This window comes from Callospermophilus lateralis, chromosome 1 (genome assembly GCF_048772815.1).
Source record: "Callospermophilus lateralis isolate mCalLat2 chromosome 1, mCalLat2.hap1, whole genome shotgun sequence".
In the NCBI taxonomy this organism is placed as follows: domain Eukaryota; kingdom Metazoa; phylum Chordata; class Mammalia; order Rodentia; family Sciuridae; genus Callospermophilus; species Callospermophilus lateralis.
In genome coordinates, this window is record NC_135305.1 from 171,508,575 (window position 1) to 171,533,072 (window position 24,498).

General features: G+C 44.4%; 1 protein-coding gene across 15 annotated transcripts in view; it reads left to right on the plus strand.

The window, feature by feature from the left end:
* Window positions 1-24,498, plus strand: part of Cadps (calcium dependent secretion activator) — a 480,817-nt gene that overhangs the window by 200,484 nt on the left and 255,835 nt on the right. For all 15 annotated transcript variants that reach the window (XM_077105438.1, XM_077105450.1, XM_077105449.1 and 12 more), the window contains 2 exons: window positions 7,107-7,187; window positions 20,939-21,172. In XM_077105438.1, coding sequence (XP_076961553.1) covers window positions 7,107-7,187; window positions 20,939-21,172 — 315 coding nt within the window. The remainder of the gene's footprint in view (window positions 1-7,106; window positions 7,188-20,938; window positions 21,173-24,498) is intronic.

Here is a 24,498-nt window from a genome sequence, read left to right on the forward strand (position 1 = left end):
CGTTAACCCACGCCAGCAGGGGGCTTGCATCACAGTGGCTTCAAGATAACCCTGCCTCCGTCCCTGAAAGCCCACACTCAGGATGCTCTATCAGGACCAGGACGGGCTGCGGGCCAGCAAGAGGCCCGGCCTTCACCTGTGGCCACACAGAACTGTCTTCTCACCAAGCAGCGAGGCCCAGCAAACCAGAAGTTAGTGGACTGGGAATTTGTTCCCAGCATGCTCGATGATGGCGCTGTGACTCTGGGCAGGTGGCTCTCTCGATCTGCGTCACAGTTAATTAACTCAGTCCTGTTGTCAGCGGGGCAGTCATTTTATTCATATGCCAGTTATTTACTCCCACTGTATATTTGCTTCTGCGGTAGGTGCCGGGGTGCAGCGGTGAGCAGACCCCCAGCCATCCTTTGTGGAGCTCACAGCCTGCTAGGGACTATCCAATGATCACAAGGGTAAAGTTACGAATGGCCACAAATGCCAGGAAGGAAAGGGCTTAATGCTTGGAGAGCGCATGACGGCACAAATCCACTTAGTCCAGAGCCCGTTGGAGAAGGATTTGCTGCAAAGCTGAAGGATGAAGAATAAGATGTTAGCGTCAAGGAGGAGACACAGAGGCATATCCCATGCATGAGGAAGAGCATGTGTCAGGACAGCGCGTAAAAAGGGCTAGAAGGGCCGGGCGTGGTGGCGGGCATCTGTAAGCCCAGCAGCTCTGGAGGCTGAGGCAGGAGGATCGCGAGCTAAAGCTAGACTCAGCAACTTATGGAGGCCCTAAGCAACTCAGTGAGACCCTGTCTCTAAATAAAATACACAATAGGGCAGGGGATGGGGTTCAGGGGTTAAGCACCCCTGGGTTCATCTCTGGTACCCCAAAAATATAAATAAAAAATTTTAAGACATATATTTTAATAAAAGGACGAGGAGGCTGCTAACCCTTCCAAAGACCTCTGCTGGGGGGAACAGGGAAGCCATGTCTGATGAGGTCACAGAGCTCAACAGAGACCAACAGCCAGCCCGAGGCTACTGCATCACGTCTAATGCTCCCACTGGCCGGAGTTCCAGGGCTGCTTCATTTTGGTCCCCAAGTCAAAGTTGGTTCATTTACTGGACCAGCTGAGTTCCATTGATTTCTTTTTTCTTTTTCGAAAGTAGGGCAATCATTCAAATAATGCATTAAGCAATCTGCCTATCTCTGTTGATACTTTTCTGCACATTGGAATCACATCTTTTCTTTGCTTGCCTGAAGCAAAAATAAGAATGATGTTGGAAAAGACTACAGCTGGGATTGCTTCCTTATGGCTGTGATGTCCTAAGAGCCCCCTTCAGTTACCTATCCCAATATGTGTCCTTGGGGACACTAGCCATCCGGGAAGTTGGGGACATTGGGGGCTGCAGGACTCCTGGGCCCCAGAACACAACTTTGAGAAAAGCTAGTAAGGTCTTTCAGAGCCTCCTAGGACATGGTCGCTTGTCATTTTTCTCCTAGGAAGGGGCTGTGACTTTGGCCCAAGGTCCCACAGTAGAGGGCAAATCCAGGACCAGACCACAGACTCCTGAAGACCATTCCAGGAATCCCTGCCCCAAGATGGGTTCTGTCAAAAATCCCAAAAGGAAGGAGGAGAGTGTCCATCCATCAGTGCCCCCTCTAAAATGGGATAACTCTAAAATCTACTTGCTAAACTGCAGGACCTACTGTGTGCCGGTACCATGCTGGGAGCTTTGTGTCCATATCACCTGAACTGATCATACGATGTTGGGGATGGGGGTGGGTGGGTGGTTATACCTCATCCCAGATTTACAGATGAGGCAACTGAGGCTCAGTGGAGCCATTTTTCCATCCCTTCAATGAGGACATTGCAAAGCCAAGATTCAGACCTGAGAAGGTCCGACTTCCCTTGCATCATTCATACATTAAGTCATTTCCTCCTTTCCGAGATATAAAGGTTTCCATTTTGCCGATGAGGAAACCGAGGTTGGGCAGCACTAAGAGATTTCACAAGGTCGCCCAGCCAAGGAGTGATGGGGTGCAGTTCCATGTGGCCAGATCTCGTGTGGGTGTCCACAGGGGCTTGACAGCGATGCCATCTGAGTTCTTCTCTATGCATTGGCCAACAGGGCATGACGGTGAGCGGAGAAGAGTCATGGGCCTCGGTCCACTTGACCCTGTGACCTTCCTGTGTGCATTCATGCAATGCTAGCTCAGCTCCCCATCTCTTCAAAAGAGAGGCCCAAGGAAGTAGTTCCCTGTGCTTGATGGACAAGTCGAAAACCAGCTGCTCCTCCTCCCCTTGACCTCTGCTGGAAGGAGGTGATTTTCCTAATTAGCTAAAGGAGCCTTCCTGCCCATGTGCATTTCCAACCCTAATGAGCTGGCTGTCCAGGTGAAAGGTTTGCCCTTGGCCGGGTTCTCCCGCTGATCTTCCCTGTCCTCGGTGGAAAAGACCAGTGCAAACAGAACCCCGTTTCCATGGAAGCCCCCCCCCCCCCCCCCCCCCCGCCTTTCCCTTCCAGGCACTTGAAAGGGTAATTACTCGATTCCTCTTTATCTGTTTGGATTTCACCGCCAGACCCATCGAGCCCGTGATAGAGGACGGCCTTCTCCATCACGCCCGGCTATTTTAGGGAACTTCAGTCGCGGTCCCCTTTTCTTTCTCTCTTTAGATCATTAGCTGTCAGGCAGATGTGTCCGCCTTCTGGTCACTCCTGCTAATTAGAGTCTAACAGAGGAAAGGGACGCGACCCCACAGAAAGCAAGAGACACTGAGAAGCCAGGGAAGTGCGTCAGGAGGTGAGGGCCTCTGAGGCACAGCCACTTCAGAGCCCACTGTCCCGTCTGGTGCCTCTCTTCTGAATCTCTGCCGCCCCACGGTGGCCCACATCAGAAATGCAGCCAGGACGGGCTGCTCTATTAACAGCCCAGACAGCCCCAGCCACCATTTCCTGAGGGTTCTCTGCATGCCCAGCGCTGGGCTGAGCACTTTTGTATCTGTTGTTAATTGGCATGGCAACCTTAGGTAGAGTTATTCTGAATGTTCAGAGAAGAGCTGAAGCCCCAGAGAGGGTAAGTCACTTGCTCAAGGTCACACAGCTACTGAGCGGCAGAGTCAGGGAAAGGACGTGCCCATTGCTGTCATTTCTTAGGATTCTGGGACTGCTACAGCCTCCCCTGAAGACATCAGTCACAACAAGTGACAGAGGATGGCTCTGTATGGCAGATTGAACTCATGTGTACAAAGTGAAGATGCTGAGTTAGTTAACCACCGCGGCCAATTAGAAAATCACAACAAGGCACGCAAGAAGGAAGCCAACATAATGTCAGGAAAGAATTTCAATTTGAGGCAGAGCAAAGTCAGGTGTAGAGAACGTTCTCAAAGTCTTGAATGATGCTAATGTGTGGATAAATTTTCAGGAACGGACAGACTTTCCTGACCCCAGTATCTTTTTCGCTTTGGAATGGGCTGTAAAACAGCTCAGAGGGTATTTGGTGTTTGAAATGGGGACTAGTAAATGCGAATCCCTTTTTCCTTTATGCCCAGATTGTTCAAGTGACCTTACCTGGTTTTGCTGGCTTTGGGTCTTGCTAGTTCCTTTCTGAATTCCATTTTCTTTACACAGCAAACATTTAATGAATGAGTGAGTAAATGCGGGAATAAATGAATGCTGCTTAGTGTAGCTCCTGCCTGTTCATCTTCTTCTACCGCTTTCTCTGCTGTACTCCGTGGGGCTCAGGGGAGAATACAAATGCTCCTGGGAAACTCAGCAACAGGGCTGGTTCTCACTGATTTCCCTTCTCAGTTTTCACCTGTGTGAACAACCGAATCTTCTGACAGAACTCGGTGCTTCAGCCCCTAACTAATCAGGTTTGCTGCTTCTCTCGGAAACCGTGGGATGTTTCATTTGGGTACATGTTTTGAGCAAGACATTTCTGAGCTGACCCAGTAGGTCTGCACTTGGATCTGAAAAACTCTTGGGCTATCCCAGGGGATAAAAGAAAAGTAGCTCATTGGAGCCTAAAGACAATGCAGAGAACACGGTTTCCCACGTGTATCTCTCAGTAAACCGTGATGGGGTGGACCAGTGGTCAGTGGTGACGGGGTGGTGTGCTTTATATTCATTTAGAGCAGGAATTCCTACTGGTGTTCTCTGGGTGTTATGCAAAAAACACAAATATGTTTCTGCTAAAAAGCAGGAGCTGACAATTCACAATAGCTAAGCTATGGAACCAATCTAGGGTGCCCTTCAATAGATGAATGGATTAAAAAAGGTGGTCTATATACGCAATGGAATATTACTCAGCCATAAAAAAGAATGAAGGTACAGCATTTGCTGGTAAAAGGATGGAACTGCAGACTATCCTGCTAACTGAAATAAGCCAATCCCCCCAAAACAAAGGCCAAATATTCTCTCTGATATGTGGATACTAATCCATAATAAGGTGGGGCGGGGATAGCAGCCCATTGGATTATAGAAAGGGGAACAAAGGGAAGGGAGAGGGATGGGAATAGGAAAGACAGTGGAGTGAATGGGACAGAACTTTCCTGTGTTCATATATGAACCCACGACCAGGGAAACTGCACATCAGGTCCAACCACAAGAATGGGATCCTAATTAGAATAAGTTAGTCTCCATGTTATTTATAGTATGTCAAAATGCACTACTGTCATGCAGGTCTAAATAGGACAAATAAAATTTTTTAAAAAACAGAGCTGAGTTGGTCAGAATCTAACAGGCTTCCTTTGGGCAGAACTTCTCAGAGACGGTGCATTTCAGCACGGCATGTCCCCAGTATCTCTGACCGTTCCTCTGGGGCCCCTCTGGAAGCCTGTCCTCTGGAACAACTGCCCAGTGCTGCTGCTCAGCAGAGCACCCTTGGACACCTCCTGCCTCAGGACACACAGCCAGATGTCTCAGCCCAGTCTTCACAGCCTAGGGATTGTGGGAAAGGGCTGAAGAGGCTGTGGTGACTGCTGATAAAGCAGGCATTCAAATGCACAGCCCAGAGCTGGAAGATTCGACACACCCAGATGAGGTGGTGCACTTTTGTCATCCCAGAAACTTGGGAGGCTGAGGCAGGAGGATCTCAAGTTCAAGGCCAGCCCTGGCAAATTAACAAAACCCAGTCTCAAAATTTTTTAAAAAGTAAAGATAAAAAGAAGTTGGGCATGGTGGCACAGGCTGTGATCCCAGCCTCTTGGGAGGCTGAGACAGGAAGACAGCAAGTTCAAAGCTAGCCTCAGCAACTTGGTGAAGCCCAGAGCAACTTAACAAGACCCTGCCTCAGAATTTAAAAATTTTGAAACAAAAGGGCTGGGGATGTGGCTCCGTGGTTAAACACCCCTGGATTCAATTCCCTGTACCAAATAAATAAATAAAATTAAAAGGGCTGGGGGTGTAGCTCAGTGGTAAAGCACTCCTGGGTCCAATCCCTAGTATGGTAGGGGGAGGGGAAGAAGGAAAAGAAAGAAAGAAAAAAAAAAAAAAAAGTAATCATGAGGCTTCCGAAGTATGGCCATAAATTTCCTGGCGATATTGTTTGCATCATATTAGAGGTAACTATTTTCCATACCATTACATAGCACAGGTAAGACGCAGGAAGCTTCAAACTGATGAATAAAAATGACTTTTAGAACAAAGGGCCTTGGGAAACTCATCTATTCAGCAACTTTTTATTGCGAGTTGATATGAGCTCCAAAGAGGAATCCGGCTCATCCTATTTGAATACCACCGTTTCTGATTAAAATTTCCTGTGAATGAAATAAATCATGTCTTACCAGAAAAAGCAGACTCAATTACAGTTTGCAGGAGAATGGTAGGCTTGCTTGGAAATAGAAAAAAATTCAATGTCTAGGCCAGGAATCCGCAAGCATGGTCTGCCACCTGTTGCAAATAAAATTTTATTTGGAGCCTGGCGACGCTCATTCATTTACATGTTGTCTCTGGCTGTTTTCACACTGTAATGCAGGAGTGGATTCATTGCAGCACAGAGCTTCTGGTACTCAAAGGATAAAGCCTTAATTATACGGCCCTTTATATAAATGTTTATCAACCTCTTTCATAGATTTATAGGAAGGAACGAAGATTCCAAAAGTCAATCTTTTGTTCTGTGGATGGAAAAACTAAAATCAGAGACATCAAGGAATTGCCCAGGTTTATTTAGGCAAGGGGGGGAGGGGATCTTGATATCCCCAGAGCTGTTATCAACAAGGAAGGCAGAGATGGATTTTGTCTTAGATACCAACATGGCAGCCACCGACAGGTCAGGTTGAGAAGGTCTCAGGGCTCAACAAGAAGGAATGTAATGATTCATTGGTTTTCTTTGGTCCAGGGATGGAGTGTGTTGGGAGTCGCCCTGGATCCAAAGACTAACTTCCCCATCCCCCCCGAGAAGAGCCGTCCAATGGTGGCTCACATGATCCTTACCTACCAATCAGACTAGCCCTGCTGGCTCACATGATCCTTACCCACCAATCAGGAAGCACCCATGCCAACTGTCAAACCTTTTAACCGTTAAACTGTCATAACTGTCAAACCACCCCCGGCTCTATAAATATGCAGAGCTGTTCCTCAACAAACCGGCATTTTCTCCGTCAACGAGGCTTATTCGTTCTTTCATTAGACAACCAAAGCAGACGGCCCCTTTTTGGGTCCCTGGATACCTCCATTCTAAGGGGTCTCTACAGAGTGAGTGGTGACCAGGAACCAGATATGCATATGGGTATCCTGGTGTCTGTTTCCTACATCTCTAATAGTCACCTGGCCATCCCCCTCCTTGCATGTCTACTGTATGAGCACTTCCTCACCTGGACCAAACCAGGGGTGTTTCGTGGCCTCCCCATTAGAAACACTTATGGGGACCAATTCAGAAGTGATTGATGATGATTCCCACACAAGGTCATTCAAGTGTCTCCTAGCAACTTTCTAACACACCGTGCTCTGCCCAAAAGAACTTAACTTGGGATTTCACTCAAACTGGGCTTGTTGGTGACAAGAGGCTTCTTCTAGTGAACTATGTCCACGGATCCTAGAGGGGGCATGCAAAATGAAACATGGTGAGTCGGTTGGCTCTTGTGACCCACGCTGAAGGTCTATATATTTGTGCTTTTGTGCAGCTGGACAATCCAGATGAACAGGCGGCCCAGATCCGAAGAGAGTTGGATGGACGTCTCCAGATGGCAGACCAAATAGCCAGGGTAAGGAAACCTGGGGGACATTTGCTGGGTACCAGGCCAACACACTGATTATTAATAGCTTTCGAAAGATAACGGTGAGCCGGGCACGGGGGTGCACACCTGTAATCTCAGCAACTCAGGAGGCTGAGGCAGGAGGATTGCAAGTTTGAGAGCAGCCTGGGCAACTGAATGAGACCCTGTCTCAAAATAAAAAAATAAAAAGGGCTAAAGATGCAACTCAGTGGTCGAGGTCCCTTCCCCAGCTCTGATTGGGCCTTTAGCCAACCCGTACCCTCCCAGAGGTACCACATGCTCTAGTGACTACCCAAACTCAGATTCCACCTTTCTCCTGAGTCCTAGGCTCACATTTTCCCACCACCTACTTAACATATGCACTTAGACATTCCCCTGGCGTTTCAAGTCAGATGTGTTGGAAACCGGACTCCTACCTTCTTCCTCCCACCCCATACATACACCTCCACTTCCTGCTCTCCATTGATTCTCTACCCAGTGAATATGGATGAAGGTTCCCAGTCACTATCAACCTCTTCTTCCTCCTGCCCAGACCCCCACTAGCAGCCACCCAGCATCCTGACTCAGCCTCCTGAATGTGGGTTGGAGATCTCCTGTCTCCCTGCTCCACAGCTGCTGTGATCCAGCCCAAGTCTGCAGCACTTGGAAGCTATCATAGAATCCCAGTAGGTCCCTGGCTCTGGTCCTCCCCAGACTGTCCATCCTGCTTGCTGTTGTCATTGTAAAAACCACATGTGAGGCCCTCACCACAAAGCTTCAGAGCCCTCACTAGATCTCACATGATCCCAGGACCCAATCTAACCAACCTCTTTAGCATGGTATTCAAGGCTCTTAGTCAACAGACTACAGCTTCCCTTCTTGGCCTTATTTCCTACAGCTCTCACCAGGCCTCTCTGATCCAGCTGCAGAAGGTGTCTCCTTCTAGCCTGGCTTGGTGGTGCACACCAGGAATCCCAGCAGCTTGGGAGGCTGAGGCAGGAGAATCCTGAGTTCAAAGCCAGCCTCAGCAATTTAGGGAGGAGCTAAGCAACTCAGTGAGATGCTGTCTATAAATAAAATACAAACATAGGGCTGGGGATGTGGCTAAACGGTCAAGTGCCCCTGAGTTCAATCCCAGTACAAAAAAAAGAAAAAAGAAAAAGAAAAAAAAAGAAAGTATCTTCCTCTAAACCTACCAGGCCTTTTCTAAGCTCAGTTTCTTTGTACCCACTGATGCCTGAGCCTGGATGGACCTTTCTTCTCCCTTTCACTTAGCAAACTTCTGACTCAGTCTGTCTCTCTGTGAGCACATCTTCTCTGACCACTGAGTGCCTAGCATACCGCACATAGACCTTTATGACACCAGGTCATTGAATGGTAAGCCTCTGTTTGCCTGTCTAATCTCGAAATGGATTGGTCACCCCAGGTCTGAGATCTTCCTTGTCATTAATGAGTGTAGCTAGGTGTTAACTACTACTATTGCTGCAGCTGCCAATCATGTTATTATTACTAGCTGCAAGGCCTATAGTCTTCCTTGGGCCCTGATTCTGGGCTAAGCATGCTCAATGCTCACCATGGATCATCTCAGTCAATTCTGAAAGCAGAACTCTGAGGTTGTTTCTGTCATCATTCTTGTTTTAGAGATGGAGAAATCTCCATGAAGCATGACAGGCACTAATTAAGATGCTGTACTGGACCCTCACTGAAGATTTGTCTAATCAGGGTTGGTGCAAGGCTGAGCACCTCAAGTACAGACATAGTGGGAGTCGGGCACCCTGGTGCACACTTGTAATCCCAGCAGTTCGGGAGGCTGAGGCAGGAGGATCACGAGTTCAAAGCCAGCCTCAGCAACTTAGCAAGGCCCTAAGCAACTCAGTGAGACCCTGTCTCTAAATAAAATATCAAAAGGGCTGGGGATGGGGCTCAGTAGTTTAGTGCCCCTGGGTTCAATCCCATCCCCAGTATAACAACGACAAAAAGAGAAGAATGTGACAGGGTCTCAGAAACTCATTAATCAAAATAAATAATATTTTGATGAGTTTTTTTTAAAGTCATAATTAGTGTCAAAAATCCATTAAGAATAAAATATCAAAAAAATTAAATAGCTACCAGTTCTGGCTGGTTCCTACTGAAGCCACAGGTCCTGTGAACATGTAAGGGTGGGGACCTGTCAGAAAAGACAGAGAGATCAAAGGGACAGTGGAATGAATGGGAGAGAACTTTCCTCTGCTCATATATGAACACCTGACCAGTGAAACTCCACATCCTGTTCAACCACAAGAATGGGATCCTAATTAGAATAAGTTAGACTTCATGGATATATAATATGTCCAAATACACTCCACTACCATGTATAACTAAAAATAAATAACAGGATGTACACAGAATAGCACCTAGCACTGGCCCTTACTCTCCGTGGAGAGAGGTATCGCAGGACTTGGACACAGAGAAAGGAATTTTACCAGATCAGAAACCAAAGAGAGATTCCGGGAGGCAGGAGAAGCCCTCTGTTATTTGCTCAAGCAGTTTCACTGAAGCATTTTGTGTTTTGTTTTTGGACACCTTTACAGTTTATAGTCAAGTCAGTCTGGTGGCTAAAAACAGGATGCCGTTATAGATTTGGCTAAAGGTAGTGTAGAAGGCGCTTATGTTTTAAAACCCTGCTTAATGTGGGAGTAAACATCCAAAGGCTTTAGAATTGACTCCTCCTGTAAACTCGGTGTCTCCCTATTTTAGTCAGCTTTTCTGCCACTATGACTTAAAGATCTGACCAGCACAACTGTAGAGGAGGAAAAGTTTACTTGGGGGCTCAGGGTTTCAGAGGTCCCAGTCCATAGACAGCAGGCTCCATCCCTCAGGGCTCAAGGGGAGGCAGGACATCATGGAGGAAGAGTGTGGTGGAGGGAAGCAGCTCACATGGTGATCAGGAAGCAGAGAGAGACTCCACTCTCCAGAGACAAATAGAGACCCCAAACCACGCCCCCAATGCTCCCTCCTCCAGCCACACCCACCTCCTCCAGTCACCTCTCAGTTAATCCCATCAGGGGTTCATTCACTGAGTTGGTTAAGGCTCTCACAACCCAGTCAAGTCTCCTCTGAAATTTCTTGCACTGTCTCACCGTGAGCTTTTGGGGGTCACCTCACATCCAAACCAGAACACTCCTATTAGAGGATTGGCTAAAAAATGGAGGCCATTAGGTCCATTCCCCTGCCTTTTAGGCAACTGTTAGACCTTACACCCCAACTAATAAGATTCATCCTATCTACATAAAATTATACACTTCAAAAACAAACTCATGACACCTCTAATTTTTTTTCTTTGAGACTTGACATGATTGACATGATAATTTAAAAAGCTGACGTTAGGCTAATTTTAATTTGTCAAAGAGCATTGATGAATAATTGGTATATAGTGAGCCATGATGCTCATCCCTAAACTAATCAAAGAACTTTCTCCCCTAGCCCACAACCTTAGTATTCTGATGTGTAGGGCATTATTAATAACTTACAACTAAGCTTTCTTTGGTGAAATGTGCAATTCAAATGAATCTTGGTTAGCATGTGCAGGAAATGGAGAACAATTTCAGAATACATGGAGAGACCCACCCAGACATTTAGAGTATTGCAGATTTCCATTAGGTAGTCTTCCCACTGCTATCTCCTTTTCTCCTAGAGATTCGCTTCCTTCTTCTGTAATATTTTTTCATGTCAATGATCCCTTCTCCCTGGCTCTTTGTTCTTGGAGTGAGGTGAGCTCTTCACAAATGGGGAACATATCACAGTTCCCAGCCTTCCCTGGCCATTGGTGGTTGGTTAAAAAATGGGTGTTTGGTGCAATGAATCCCCTCTGGGCCTGTGGACTGCAGGCCAACCAGACTGTGTCTTCCAGGGATAGAAAGGAGTCTGCAGTCATGTTTGATTCTTACATATAGGGGAGAAAAGTTGGAAGGATAAAGCCAGTGCAGAGAGAGAAACAGAGAATTCACAGAGATACTAAGGAGTCTCAGGATGTTCACATACCTGTGTCCAATTATTCTTGTGTTGTGGTTGTCTTAGCTATAAAAACTCAAGTTAGAAAAATCAATTCTCCCTTTGCCTAAACCAACCAGGCTCACGCTGGGGAAAACTGAAAAATATCTCCTCTACCAAAATTTAAATAAAATATCAAGATCTCATATATTGACTGGTTCATGAAGAGATATTTAAACAAAGCACCTTGCTTCTCTCCTTTTAGCAAGTCCTGATTTTCTATTTCCAGCCCCACAGTGAATTTTAGTGGAAGATGTGCAATTCAATCCATATGGCTGGATGTTGGCTCCTGTACAAGTGATAACCAGAAATTCCTACCTTTGGGTGTCCCCCGCTCCAACATCATGGATAATTCACTCTGTTTTCTTATGTAAAAGATGGGTTGAGCACTGTGGATTGCAAGTGGAGAATACCAACTTGAGGAAACTAATGGAAACAGGGAATGATGTTAAGAATCAAGAAACCCATGGTCAAAGTACAGCCAGACTCCAGGAAAGAACTGGAATCAGGGGCCACAGAAGGGTCAGGACTTTCTGTCCAGTTCCATCTCTGTGTGTTATCCTGATGACCCTTTCTTCATTAAACCAGCTTTCCTAGTGTCTCAGTTGCAGGGTGGGGGGTGTGGGGCTGTCCCATAGCTCTTCTTGTTTATGGTATACATAAATAGGGAATCAATCAACCATTCAGCCTCCCTCCCAAATCCTCCTCCTTAATTCCCCTTCCTCTTCCTCACTATCCCCTTGAAATTCACAATTCCGGGAATCAACCTCTGATTGGCCCAACTGAATTCAAGGACTGACCCCTGTTGCAATCAACCAATCCACAATGGACAACGGGTGTGGGTATCCCTTGTCTCAAAGATGCTGGAGATGAATCACCTAGGGTGAAGGTGGTACTTACAATGGTTGTAGATAGGGTGTCATTATGAATTTGAGACGCCCCAGATGTGTCCTAATGCTATTAACTATTACATATGCACCATTCACTATGTGCTAGAATCTCTTCTAAGCATTTTACCCTCCATATCTGACCTCTAATGACCTTATGAAAAAGGTACTATCACGGTCCCCACTTCTTAGATGAGGAGGTCGAAGCAGAGGCATCAGAGTACTTGGCCAAGGTTCGGAAACTGCATTCTTAACTAATATGCATACTACCATGACAAAATACCTTTTCAAATACAGGCCGTCCTGTTCCTCTTCACCTCGATCTGAGAATCCAGTATTCCCCTCGTGTATCCTTTCAACTTCCCTTATCCTGGTTCTCTCAGCTAAGCAGCCCTTTATTAAATGGGTCAGGCTTTGGCTCTGCATTTCACATCCACTCTCACTGAGGCCTGGATCAGGCAATCCTTGGTGGATTTAGTAGGCTGGCTAACCCAACCAGAAGCTGGATAGTCCACTATGGCTCTCTGCAGGCTGGAGAGCTGGAGGAACCAGCAGCTGCTCAGTCCAAGATACTGTTGCCTCAAAACTAGAGGGATCCCGTTCTGAGACTGAAGGCCTCTAGAAACTCCCTGGAGAATCACTGGCAGAGTCTGCTTTAGAAGAGTGAAGAAGCTGGTGTCTGAAGTCCTCAGAGGATCACAGCAGCCATCGAGAACCCATCTAAGAAGAACTGAGCTTGCATCTGCTGCTGCTGTTCTTCCAATTTTTATTCCATTCAAGCTTCCAGCCTATTGGATGGTGCTGCCCACATTTAGGGAGGGTCTCCTCTCCCGTTGGCTATCCCACATGCCAATCATTCCTAGACACACCCTCACTGACACACCCAGAAGCCTCTTAATCTTAGGCATCTCTTAATCCAATCAAGTGGACAGTTCAGATTAGACATTACCCTTGGAGTAATGTCTTCTGCACAGTTGGGGCAAGTCAAAGCTGAGGAAGTAAGAGCAAGTGAGAAAAGAAGCTAAACCAGGACTCCATGCCTGAGTTCAAATGCCTTCTAGGTGTTCCTGGTCTTGACAAATTATGACCAAAGCCTTCCTTTCTCTCTTTTAATGTGCCCACCCTTTCCTCATCACCCCCTGCACTTTATCCCCACCTTGTCCATGCAGACTGGGAAACACTGGCTTGGCCATTGCTGTAGAGGACTCAGTCATCAACCCTCTGCCAAGTTTTAACGAAAGGTTCAAGTTCATTCAGTTAGCAAGCGGGAAACCTGAGTCCCCTTGTTTTAGTCAGCTTGTTCACGACTGTGACCAAAGACCTGACAAGAAAAAATAAAGAAGGGAAAAGTTTATTTGGGCTCATGGTTTCAGAGGTCTTGGTCTATAGAGGGTCAACTCCATCGCTTTGGGCCCAGGGTGAGGCAGAACCTCATGGTGGAGGAAAGCAGCTCAGGATATGACCACCAGGGGAGCAGGGAGAACTCTACTCACAAAATATACACCCCAAAGTTACTCCCTGCCCAGTGATCCACCTCCTCCAGCCACACTCTACCTGCCTACAGTGACCACCTACTTAACCCATATCAGTGGATTATTGACCCACTGACTAGGCTACAGCTCATAATCTAATCATTTCACCTCTAAAAATCCTTACATTGTCTCACACATGAGCTTTTGGGACTTACCCCATATCTAAACCATAACACCTGTAATTCTAAATTTCATGCATTTCCTTTTGAATAATCAGGTGAGAGGTGGGAAATTACTCCAGGACAAGAGAGCTTGCCAGTCCTCTCTCCCTAATGCTGGCCCCTGTAGGAAACAACTTCCTTCCACTAAGATTTGCTATATATTCCCTTCAGCTTCTCTAGAAGCCCCTACAGGTAGCAGCATTAGGCAGAGCTGGCTTGTGGAATTCAGAGTGCTCTCTGCTTTGATTTCTTGGCAATCTTGAAAAGAGGTTGTAGAGACCCTGGAGTTTCTGCCAGTAGTGTTCTTAGCATCAGACACTAATGCTGCAAGGCGTGAGTTTAGGAGAGAAGGGAGGCAAGAGCAAGTCTTCTCTCACCCACAGCCCTGAACAGTGACCTATCAATCCCATCACTCCAAGAGTTCACAAACCATCAAACAGAGACGGTGACACAAGAACATCAGACACAGACAGTCCCCCTGTGAACATCAGTCACACTGCCTTACGTAAAATCCCAGGAAGAGATTGGGGTGCATTTTTTTTTCTTTTAATCTAGTAGAAAAAAAAAATCTTAATCCCTGTTCAAACATTTTCCCAAATCCTGTCATGTTAATATTAAAGTGTCCCCACATTTCACCCTCAAATTAAGTCTAAGTTATTTAAATGATGTGATCCAAAGTTGACATTGAAGCTTAAACAGCAGATTGTGGCATTAGTGCCGGTGTGATATTTACCAGTTCTTTTGGCCACATTTTGGGGATAAAATTCCAAAATTCTCAAGCTAATTATATAATATAAATAGTTCAGCTTTTGTGATCTCAGTGGCAGAAGTCAGAGTGAAACACCATGGGTGTTTTTTTTTTCCAAGCTATCATTTAAATGTGGAAATGCTATTTAGACCCTTGTTCTAGACAGAGCAATATTACCCTCTTCTTCCTGACCCTGTTGTAAATACAGTGAAAAATAATATCTAAATAGTTCCTTGATGGAAAAGTTTCTTTCTATACACTGCTGTAAATCAGATGAAGATATACTCATCTCCTATCAGAGAAAGATACTAACACCCCAGCTTATAAACTAATATTGCACACGGAATTCACCCTGTGTCAGGAAGTAGCAAAAATGTCCAAGCACGCAAGAGGGATCTAATTCAGTTTATTCCCTGGAAAAAACAATGTGTGTATGGGAATCTTTCTGATTCTGGCCTTGGTCAGATAGCTAAGAACCCAGGGAAATAGGTGTTTAAGAAAAAAGCTAAATTCCAGGAAGGTTCTCTGAAGAAGTCCATCCAATTTATAAAAATTAAGGAAATAAGAGCAAATGGGTAAGGAAGCTAATCCAGGAAACTATGCCTGAGCCCCGGGTGCCTTTTTATGTCTGTAAATGCTGATTTTGAAAAACCACTACCAAGGCTTTCTTTCATTCATTGGAAGGACTGGCCTTCCTCATCCCTCCCTATACTTGACCCCCATGCTGTCTATGTTGGCTGGGAAATGCTGGCGTGGCCATTGCTGTTGAGGCCATTGCTGTTGGTCATTGGTCCCCAGTCTTGTGCTGAGCAATTATTGCAAAATGAGGTGCTACCTGCAGGGTATACCATGTCCAGCGACCCCACCGCATCATCTCAGCCTGTGGACATTTGAGGTCAGATAGTTCTGCTCTTTCATATTGGAGCTAACGTGGGCTCTGGAGCCTGTTTACCCAGTTCCAAACTCAATTCCTTTTAACCTTAACATTTCTGGCCTCATTTTCTTGCTGGAAATGGGGTTCAAGAGCAGCACTTGCTTCTGTGGGTTATTAGAAGGATTTAAAGAGCTAAGGTGGGTAAAACATTTGGACTGGTTCATACTAAATGCCAGTGAGTCTCTTTTGGTTTTTTGCAGTCACTGTCATTATTACTAGTGTTATGGTTGTTGTTGGTGGCAGTGGTACGGTAGTACATGTGTGTGTGTGTGTGTGTGTGTGTGTGTGTGTGTGTGTGTTTAGAGGGAGAAGGAGAGCAAATCCAGTCACCACAAAGGATTCACCTTTGTGATCTCGTACCCTTCTCAATAATTCTATGAGGCTTATTATCACCATTTCAACTGTGGAAACCAAAATTCAGATGAATGAAGCTAGTCCATGGTGGACTCAGTCTGTTTCATGCACATCAACTACGTGAGGTGCTCCTGGTGCCTTCTCTGTGCTCTGTGCCTGCCTCTGTGGCTCTGTGGCTTCTAGCTGGTGGCTTTCTGGCATGCCTCCCCTCTACCGTCACTCACCCCACTCCTAACTCCTTCTTCCCCAGTGACCACCACACCGGGGGACACATGATAGGAGCCCAGAGAGTTTGAGGGATTGGACAAAAAAGCTACTACAGTGTTAGTGAGCTCCTATGTCTAGACAGCACCCTTTAGTCACATTCCTCCTGATTGACACATTTCATCATATGTCATTTGAGCCTTTGGGTACCAGGACCCTCTCTCTGAGCAAGGGTGGCATTATCGGTTTTTACCCATACCCCCTTTATTTTCTCTAGGTAAAATAACAATCCAAAAATAGCAAAGAAAAGCCAATAACTAAAGGAGCTGTTAGGACTTTCAAATGCTGTTTTTCAAGGTGTTCCAAAAATCCTTCAGCATGGCCAAGCATAAATAACTATGGTGAGGATTGTCCTTGAGAGGCCGTTCCCCCTGGAGGAGTGTTATCATCCCCAAACAAAAACAAATGGCCAGTGGAGATTTTCTTTGGAGGACTCTGTCCACCCCTACTCTGTGTCTTTCATGAAGCAATATGCATAAACGGTTCTTTTGTCAAGGTGAATTCGTTTTTATGCTTGCAAAAGGAGCACTAGAGATGGAAGGCTCTGTATTCCTTATTATGGCTCAACCGCAGCTTTGAAATGTGTGCGTAATGGGCCACTGACAGGTGCTCTCAAGAACCTCAGCCTAGATTGACAGAAGGCTATTTCTTCTCAAGGCTTAAGTACTTGGATCAGGGAGGGAAAAAAGATGGCCTCGTTTCCCCTTGCAGACCTCCGTTTTATTTGCTTCTTTTTATGATGTCATTAGAAACTGTCCAAGTTTCAGGAGGAGTAATCATTCTTTGGATTTGCCAATATTCTGCTGCCTAAAGTTGGGTGGAAGCTAGCTCTGTGCCAGAACGGTCGGTATTGCTTATAACCGCTGAGTCTTCTTCCAAAGTGTCCAGACTGGGCATATTCTCCAGAGAGTCCCCAGGAGGGGTGAGGGGAGGGACTGCACTCCATATAGTCTCTCAAAACTTATTAGCAGGAAAAAAAAAACAGTTTACAAATACTAGTTGTTGTTGGCTTTTTTCCCTTCATCCCCCTGGCAACCACAAAACTAGAAACTGGTGATAAAAATCACAGAGATCAGTTCCCCCCCAAATCCCCCCCCAAATAGCTCTCTAAGGTTTGAGCTCCCATATGAGAGTAAAAGAGGTACATCAATCTATACTTCAGCCTCTTGGGATGCAATCTTTACTGTTTGGCCATCTTTAACGTAGCCTAAGGACCATCTCAACACGAGTCAACCTACTTTGTTCTTCTTTGCAGAAGAGCCGTGCTCTAAAGGGAGAGATTTTGTGGATTGTGTACAGTTGTATAGACCTTGCATTCACACGTGCCTATAATATTTTCCATGGGAAGGAGAAATTCCCAGTGGCCCTGTCTGAGCCAACTTGCCCTGGGAGAAAACTCTTCTTCCACCAGAACCACTCCGAATCTCTCAGAAAGAATTGATGCCTTGTGTACTTCCAGGACAGTGAATGCTGTGCTTGGGTGTTCCCTTATAGTTCTTCCTCCTCACTGGCTGGAAGCTCCAGGAAGACACTTCATACCCTCTTCCCAGGATAGCCCTAAAGCTAACACTGCCCCTGGCAAGTCCCCATGTTTTCTGGGCCTTCGACAAAAAGGATACCCAAGTTGGAAGGCTAACAACTGCCCCCTGAGCAAGTTTAAGAATGAAAAAACAAAACAAAAATCAAACCTGCTAAGCAGATGTTTTAGAGAAATAAGACTCTGGGAATTGAATGTCAATGGCCCTGACATTGAATCCTCACCAGCTGCTTCATAAAACTATTGTCTCATTTCAGAAGTGTTCATCCAGCTTCTCCTCTCACATTCGCCCACAGGGTGCTCAGAAAGCACCACACAGGGCTGAGCCCATCTGTAAAGCAGGAAGTGAGTATGAGCAGAGGTTCCAGAAGGAACCTGTCCTCTGAACCACGAATTTCAGACCCCATACTCATTTATATGGAAAACCAGAATCTCATCTCAGTGTTCTTCCAGAACTTGACTCATCTCATCTCATAGTTTTACCCACATTGATATTTAACTACCTTGAGGTACCTATATTTACCTACATTGAGTTTTACCTACCTGGATATTTAATATGGAAATTTTGACAAACCATTGATCCGTCCACACAACTCAAGTACTGAATGTTTATGACGCATCAAACTGCGTGTTAGATACCAAGAATTTAGCAGAAATATCAAGGTAGTTACAGTCCTGATTCACGGAGCAACAGGAAAGATAGATCTTAATAAATTTCACAATCGGTCTATTAATTACAGTAGGTGTTTTATTCTAGTCAGGCTGCTAAGACAGAATACTATAGATGGGTAATAAATAACAGAAATTTGCTCCTCACAGCTCTGGTGGTTGGAAAAACCAAGATCAAGTCACCAGCACACTCAGTGCCTAATGAGGGCCCACCACGTGGCTTACAGACAGCCTTATTTACACTCTATCCTCACATGGTAGAAAGAGGAAACCAACTCTCTGGGGCTCTTTTAAGGGCTCTAATTCCATTCATAGGGGTTGTATCCATTCATCAGACCTCATTGCCAACTATAGCGTAGACCTTATCTCCAGATGTCTTCCTGTGGGGATTAGTGAATTTGGGAGGAACATAAACCTTCAGTTCATTTCAAAAACCATTGCCACAAAGATGAGCTAGAATCACAAGCAAGTGCAACTGGGGGACCCAACACAGAAACTGCCATGTTGGAACTGCAATATGGAAGATGGGAGTGACCTTGGGAGGAAGAGGTCAAGAGAAAGAACCCTTAGGACAGGACAGCCTCCAGTTCTGCAGAAGACTGGCACAGGACAAAGGCACCTTCAGACTCTCTGCAGAGGCACCAATGTGGTGACAAGAAACACTGTTGCAGCTCCCTAAGGGTTGGGGGAAGTGTCGATGGGAAAATGAGGGATTCCTAAGGGTCTGAAATGCAAGAGGGATAACTAGGCTCTGCAAAATGAGAAAACCATTACCAGCTGAAGCTCCTCCCCACTACTCTAGACCACCTCTTCTCTCGCTCCTTTCCTCTCCCTCCTTTTCTTCTTCCCTGTGTCCCAACCTCTCCTTTGGACTGGTCCAATATGGCAGCCAACCCTAATTTGACACAGTTGTTCAATTTTCAACTTCACCAACCAATTTTAATCTCAGTATTTCTTAGTTGGATTGCTTAAGAGAGTTACTCATCTGATGGACTATTAGCTATATAATGAAGTCCCCTCCCCAGCCATTAGGATGGAAGATGGAACCCTTGCCTAAGCCAATCAGCCCAGTGTCGTTTTTATTTGTTCTTTTTACTTATACATGACCATAGGGTATATTCTGACATATTTATACAAACATGGAGTACAACTTACTCTAAGTAGGATCCCAGTCTTGTTGTTGGACATGATGTGGGGATTCACTGTGGTGCATTCCTATACGTACGGCACAGTGTAATTGTGCCCACAGAAATGGCTTCAGAGTACATGCATAAATCAGACTCCGGGTAGAAATTCTGGGATGAAAGATTCTCCATCTTTTGTGGATGTTACAAGGGGAAATAATCAGTCTTCCTGTAGATTCTGAGATGGGATGTAGTGAATTCCAAATCATAAGCAACAATTTTGTGACATTAGCCCATTTTGTCCCAGCATCTCAGGGAGAACACATATAAAAACTTAAATTTAGTATAGAATCTATAATCATGTAATAATAAGAATATAATTATATAATCATATTAATATCCCAGGTAAGCTTGGGATTATTATTTCCAACTAATTTTAATGTACCTGTGTCAATTTTCTTGAAATATTCACAGCCTTGTAATCGTGGGACTTAATGGGTTAAGGGGAGTCAGACTGAGTGTGAAGCCATCCCAGAGGAGCCAAAACCAAGATTATGAAGGTGACATTATCTGAGCTTTGCCTGAAGCTGGGTCTTACCCAGGACATTCCCAAGCCAATCAATTCCTTTTCTTGTTGAAGCCAGTTCCTGTTGTATTTTGCTCTCCCTTGCAAAAAATAAAAATGAAAAGTCAACTGATTTGGCTTGCTCCTTACGTCACTGTTTGTGGACTGGGAATTGGGAGGGCAATTCCATATTCTAAGTGAGAAATGGTTCTTTGATTAGTGATTGATCCAAATGTTATTTAAGGTACCCGGACAACTTAGAGTTATGGGCAAACAAATGGTTAGGCTGGGGTACGTTGCCTTTGGAACTGAACTCATAAGTAAGGAAGGAAAAAATACAGGTCTGTTTTGATACTGAATTACACTCTCTTCTTTTCCAAAGAATTTTAATCACATTTTTCACCACTTCATTAATTTTTTTTCCATTTTTCTTGAAAACGATATGTATTCTTCTTAGAAATAGCCACAGGCTGTGTTTGAAACATCTCAAATGAATTCATTTTGAATTATTCATGTGAGAAAATCTCTATAGATCCCAGAAATAGGGTGTCTTTCTGTTTCCATAACTTAAAAACAACTTGACTGTGTTTTGCTAAAAAGAAAACCATTTGAATGGAAAAAAAAAAATCACCCCATTTTGCTTTCCACAAATCAAGTTTGCTGGAGGAAAAAAAATTAGAACTTTAATAAAACATTCAACTCTTTCTTACCAGATGCGGATATGTATGTTCTTTTTTGACCTGTTAGAGATCACAAGCAACCGGAAGGCAGACTGCTTGGCTGCTTGCTGTCTATGCATGAAGGCTGAACATATTTTAGCAGAATACCACGATATTTGGGGAAATTCCATTAAGGGTAGATGCATCCTAACTCCGGGCCATGATACAAAATCCTTCTATATAATTCCGATTTCTGTTTACTCCTTTGTTCATATTTTGCTTTTTTTTTTTTTCAAGGAACGCAAATTTCCCAAGTTTGTTTCCAAAGAAATGGAGAACATGTACATCGAGGAGCTGAAGTCCTCCGTCAACCTGCTCATGGCCAACCTGGAGAGCATGCCCGTGTCCAAAGGCGGGGAGTTCAAGCTTCAGAAACTCAAACGGAGCCACAACGCCTCCATCATCGACATGGGCGAGGAAAGCGAGAACCAACTGTCCAAGTCCGATGTTGTGCTGTCTTTCTCCTTGGAGGTAAAAAGCCTTAAACCCTTGAAAGCTTCCTTGCAGAACAGGCCAGAGCTGAGTGATTAGATCCAGCCCAATCAGCCTCTTTTCCCCCCTTGCACCCTAGGAGCAGTTATTAAAATAACAGCTTGCTGAGCACAGGTCAGTTAATCAGCCAGTGATTCTACCCTCTCCAGGAGCACACTTTTTTTTTTTTTTTCTTGAGGAAATGGAATCTTAAGAACCACTTACTAAATGCAGTTTCCCCTATCTTCAAACAGTGCTGAAGGATTTCATAAAGACTTGATGCACTTCAATTTAGAAGGTTTAAAATTTGGGCACCTTCTGTTATACTTCTAAGAGAGGCAATCTAACATCATGTCATGGTGAACTGTAAATTTTCTTTCCCACCTTCTTAACTGTGGTATATCAGAGTTACCTAGGATGCTGGATTGGGATGCAGATTCCTGGGTCCCACACAGTCCCACTGAACCAGTCTTTTAGTCAATGGAAACAAGTCAATAATAAATATCTACCCCCAAAATGAAATCACACATTCCCCACGAAAACTCGATAGCAGATATTTACAGCCTAAATGCCAATCAACTGGTGCATGAATAGGCCAAATGTGGCAGGTCCATTCAGCAGACTATGACTCAGCAAGTAAAAGCAACCACCTACTGATACTGATCCCATGATGAACCTTATGGATATTATGCCTCGTGCAAGAAGCCAGACCCGGCAGACCACAGAATGTATGGCTTCGTTGATATGAAATTTCCCAAAGGCAAATTTATTCTACAGAAATAGAAAATAGATTAGTGGTGTTTGGGGCAGAGGGTTGAAGTAGGCATAAGGAATCTTATTTGGGCAGATTTTAAAAATGGTCCCCCCCTACAACTTGGTAAACTGACTTTAAAAAAAAAATTACCAAATTGACCCCATTTCATGACATATAAAATATGTCTCCCTGAAGTTGTCAGAAAACAGAACAAATTCCAGGTGGGCTGTAGCCCCAGAATATTTTTTTTTCAACAAATTACACAGCTACTTCTTATGTACTCCAAAGTATGAAAGCCATTTGTAATTTATTACAATCCAAAACCCCACAAGGGTTTATTTAATTTTAACATTTTTAACTGATAATAAAAATCACGCATGTCGATAGTGTATCGTGTGATGTTTCAATACATGTCTACATTAAGTAACGTCCAAATACAGGGTAAACGTATACCTTTCCTGAAACATATAGTATTTCCTCTTAGGGAAGACCTTCAAAATATTTTCTTCTAGCTGTTTTAAAATAGTCCATGCCACAAGGATTTTATGATGACCCTGGATTTGAGAATCCAAGAGTCTAGACCAATGTTCTGTATATGCGATTGGGACGTGTAACAACTAAATGAATATTCTAGACCCAGGTAGCACTTAGCTTTGCACAATTGAGGATTGCTATGAATTAACTGCAGGTAATTTGTTTTTCCGTACTCAGTTTGGATGGGGGTACTCACATTACAGTATCACGATGTGTATTTTGGAATCAGAAGAGGTGATATTCAGTTAAAAATAGATTTTGGCATGTGAAAAACTATCAGTATAATTTCACTTTCTTTTATTTTTTAATACTGTCACCTGAGGCACTGAATACTTTTTCTTAGATGTCTTTGAATTTGATTATTGTCAGTTAAAAGTGGCAATTTATTCCCTATTATCTCTTGTCTTCCTACAGAAAAGAGGAAAAAAAAAGAGTGGTCTATTGACTTGGATGAAGTGTGTAATTTTCTAATTTTTTATCAGTTCTAAATATGATGTGGCTGATTGTTCCTGAAATATAGATGTGGGCAGCTCCTCAACGATACTCTCATATATGCAGGATTCAAACAGCTTTAACGTGTAAATCCAAGTGCAGTGAAATGCCCCAGGGTTCCCAGATACTCTTTGATTGGAACACTAAATTGCACATCATAGTAAAAGTGCCAGCGAAAACCATTGCACATCTACTTGTGAACGAGTTTGTGGGAAGAAATCAGGGGAGGCAAGAGGAGAGAGAAAGACTGTCCTCAGAACAGACTAGGAGTTGAGTGTCCAGGTTGGTTCAAGACGTGTGTTGCGTAACTGTAGAAATGCACGGCTAGAAGGGACCCAGGTAGCACTTAGCTTTGCACAGAGGAAGAGTCTGTGATGCCAAGTGGCGTGCCCCGCATTAGACAAGGGGAGTGTTCTAATCAAAAGCAACCGATAGGTATAGAATGCTGATAAGCACTGGACATTTCACCTTCAATAACTGCATGTAGCATCACAGTGGTCCTCGGAGGTATTTGCAGATGTGGAAACAAAGTCTGAGAGAGGTTGATACACCTGAAAATGATTGCCCAGCTAGTGAAGACACAGAATCAGGATTTGAAACGAGATCTATTAAAGTCCCCCAAATTGTGCTCTTTCCAAGGTGACTTCCATTTCTTTCCATGCATGTAATTCTTCCCTGGATAAAAATATTCAATTGTACCATTAGCACTTTGGATCCTTATACAACAGGCACTTTGGATCCTTACACAACAGACACAAGATACATATCATTATCACATATCCCCCCCCCCCTACACACACACACACTTTGTAGATAAGAAAGCTGAGACTTTTCTAATTTGAAATTAAAACGAGGCAGGTTCAATATCAAGGCATCTTCCCACCATCACATGAGTCATACAGTTGTTCTCCTGGGTCAGCAGCAGCAGGATCCCCAAGAAAATTTTGGAAATGCAAAGTCCTGGGCTCCATGCGACTACTGATCAGAAATTCTGAGTGTGGAACCCAGAAATCTCTAGGGTTTTTGCTGTTGATGTTGTTACTCTTTTTATTGTTTTAAGTAATGTTTTTATTCTTTGTGTTGTTGTAGTGGTTGTTGTTTTTAGATATGCATGGTGGTGGAGTATATTTTGACATATCATACATACAGGGAGTATAGATTATTCTAATTAGGATCCCATTCTTGTTGTTGGACATGATGTGGAGTTTCCCTGGTCGTGTGTTCATATATGAACATGGGAAAGTTCTGTCCCGTTCACTCCACTGTCTTTCCTGTTCCCATGCCCCTCCCTTCCCTTCCTTCCCCTTTGTATGATCCAGTGAACTTCCAGTCTTCCCTCCCTGACTTATTGTGGGGTAGCATCTGCCCATTAGAGAGAAGTCTCTGGTTTTACAAGCCCGACCAACAATTCTGACTCAGTATGAGTCTGAGAACTGTGTACTATATGGCAAATGCGACAGCCCTGTTATTCTTCCCTGAATGAAGCCAGTGGGAAAGTTCATATTTTTCCTATCCACTTAGTCCTCCTTTTGTAATGGTGTTTCTT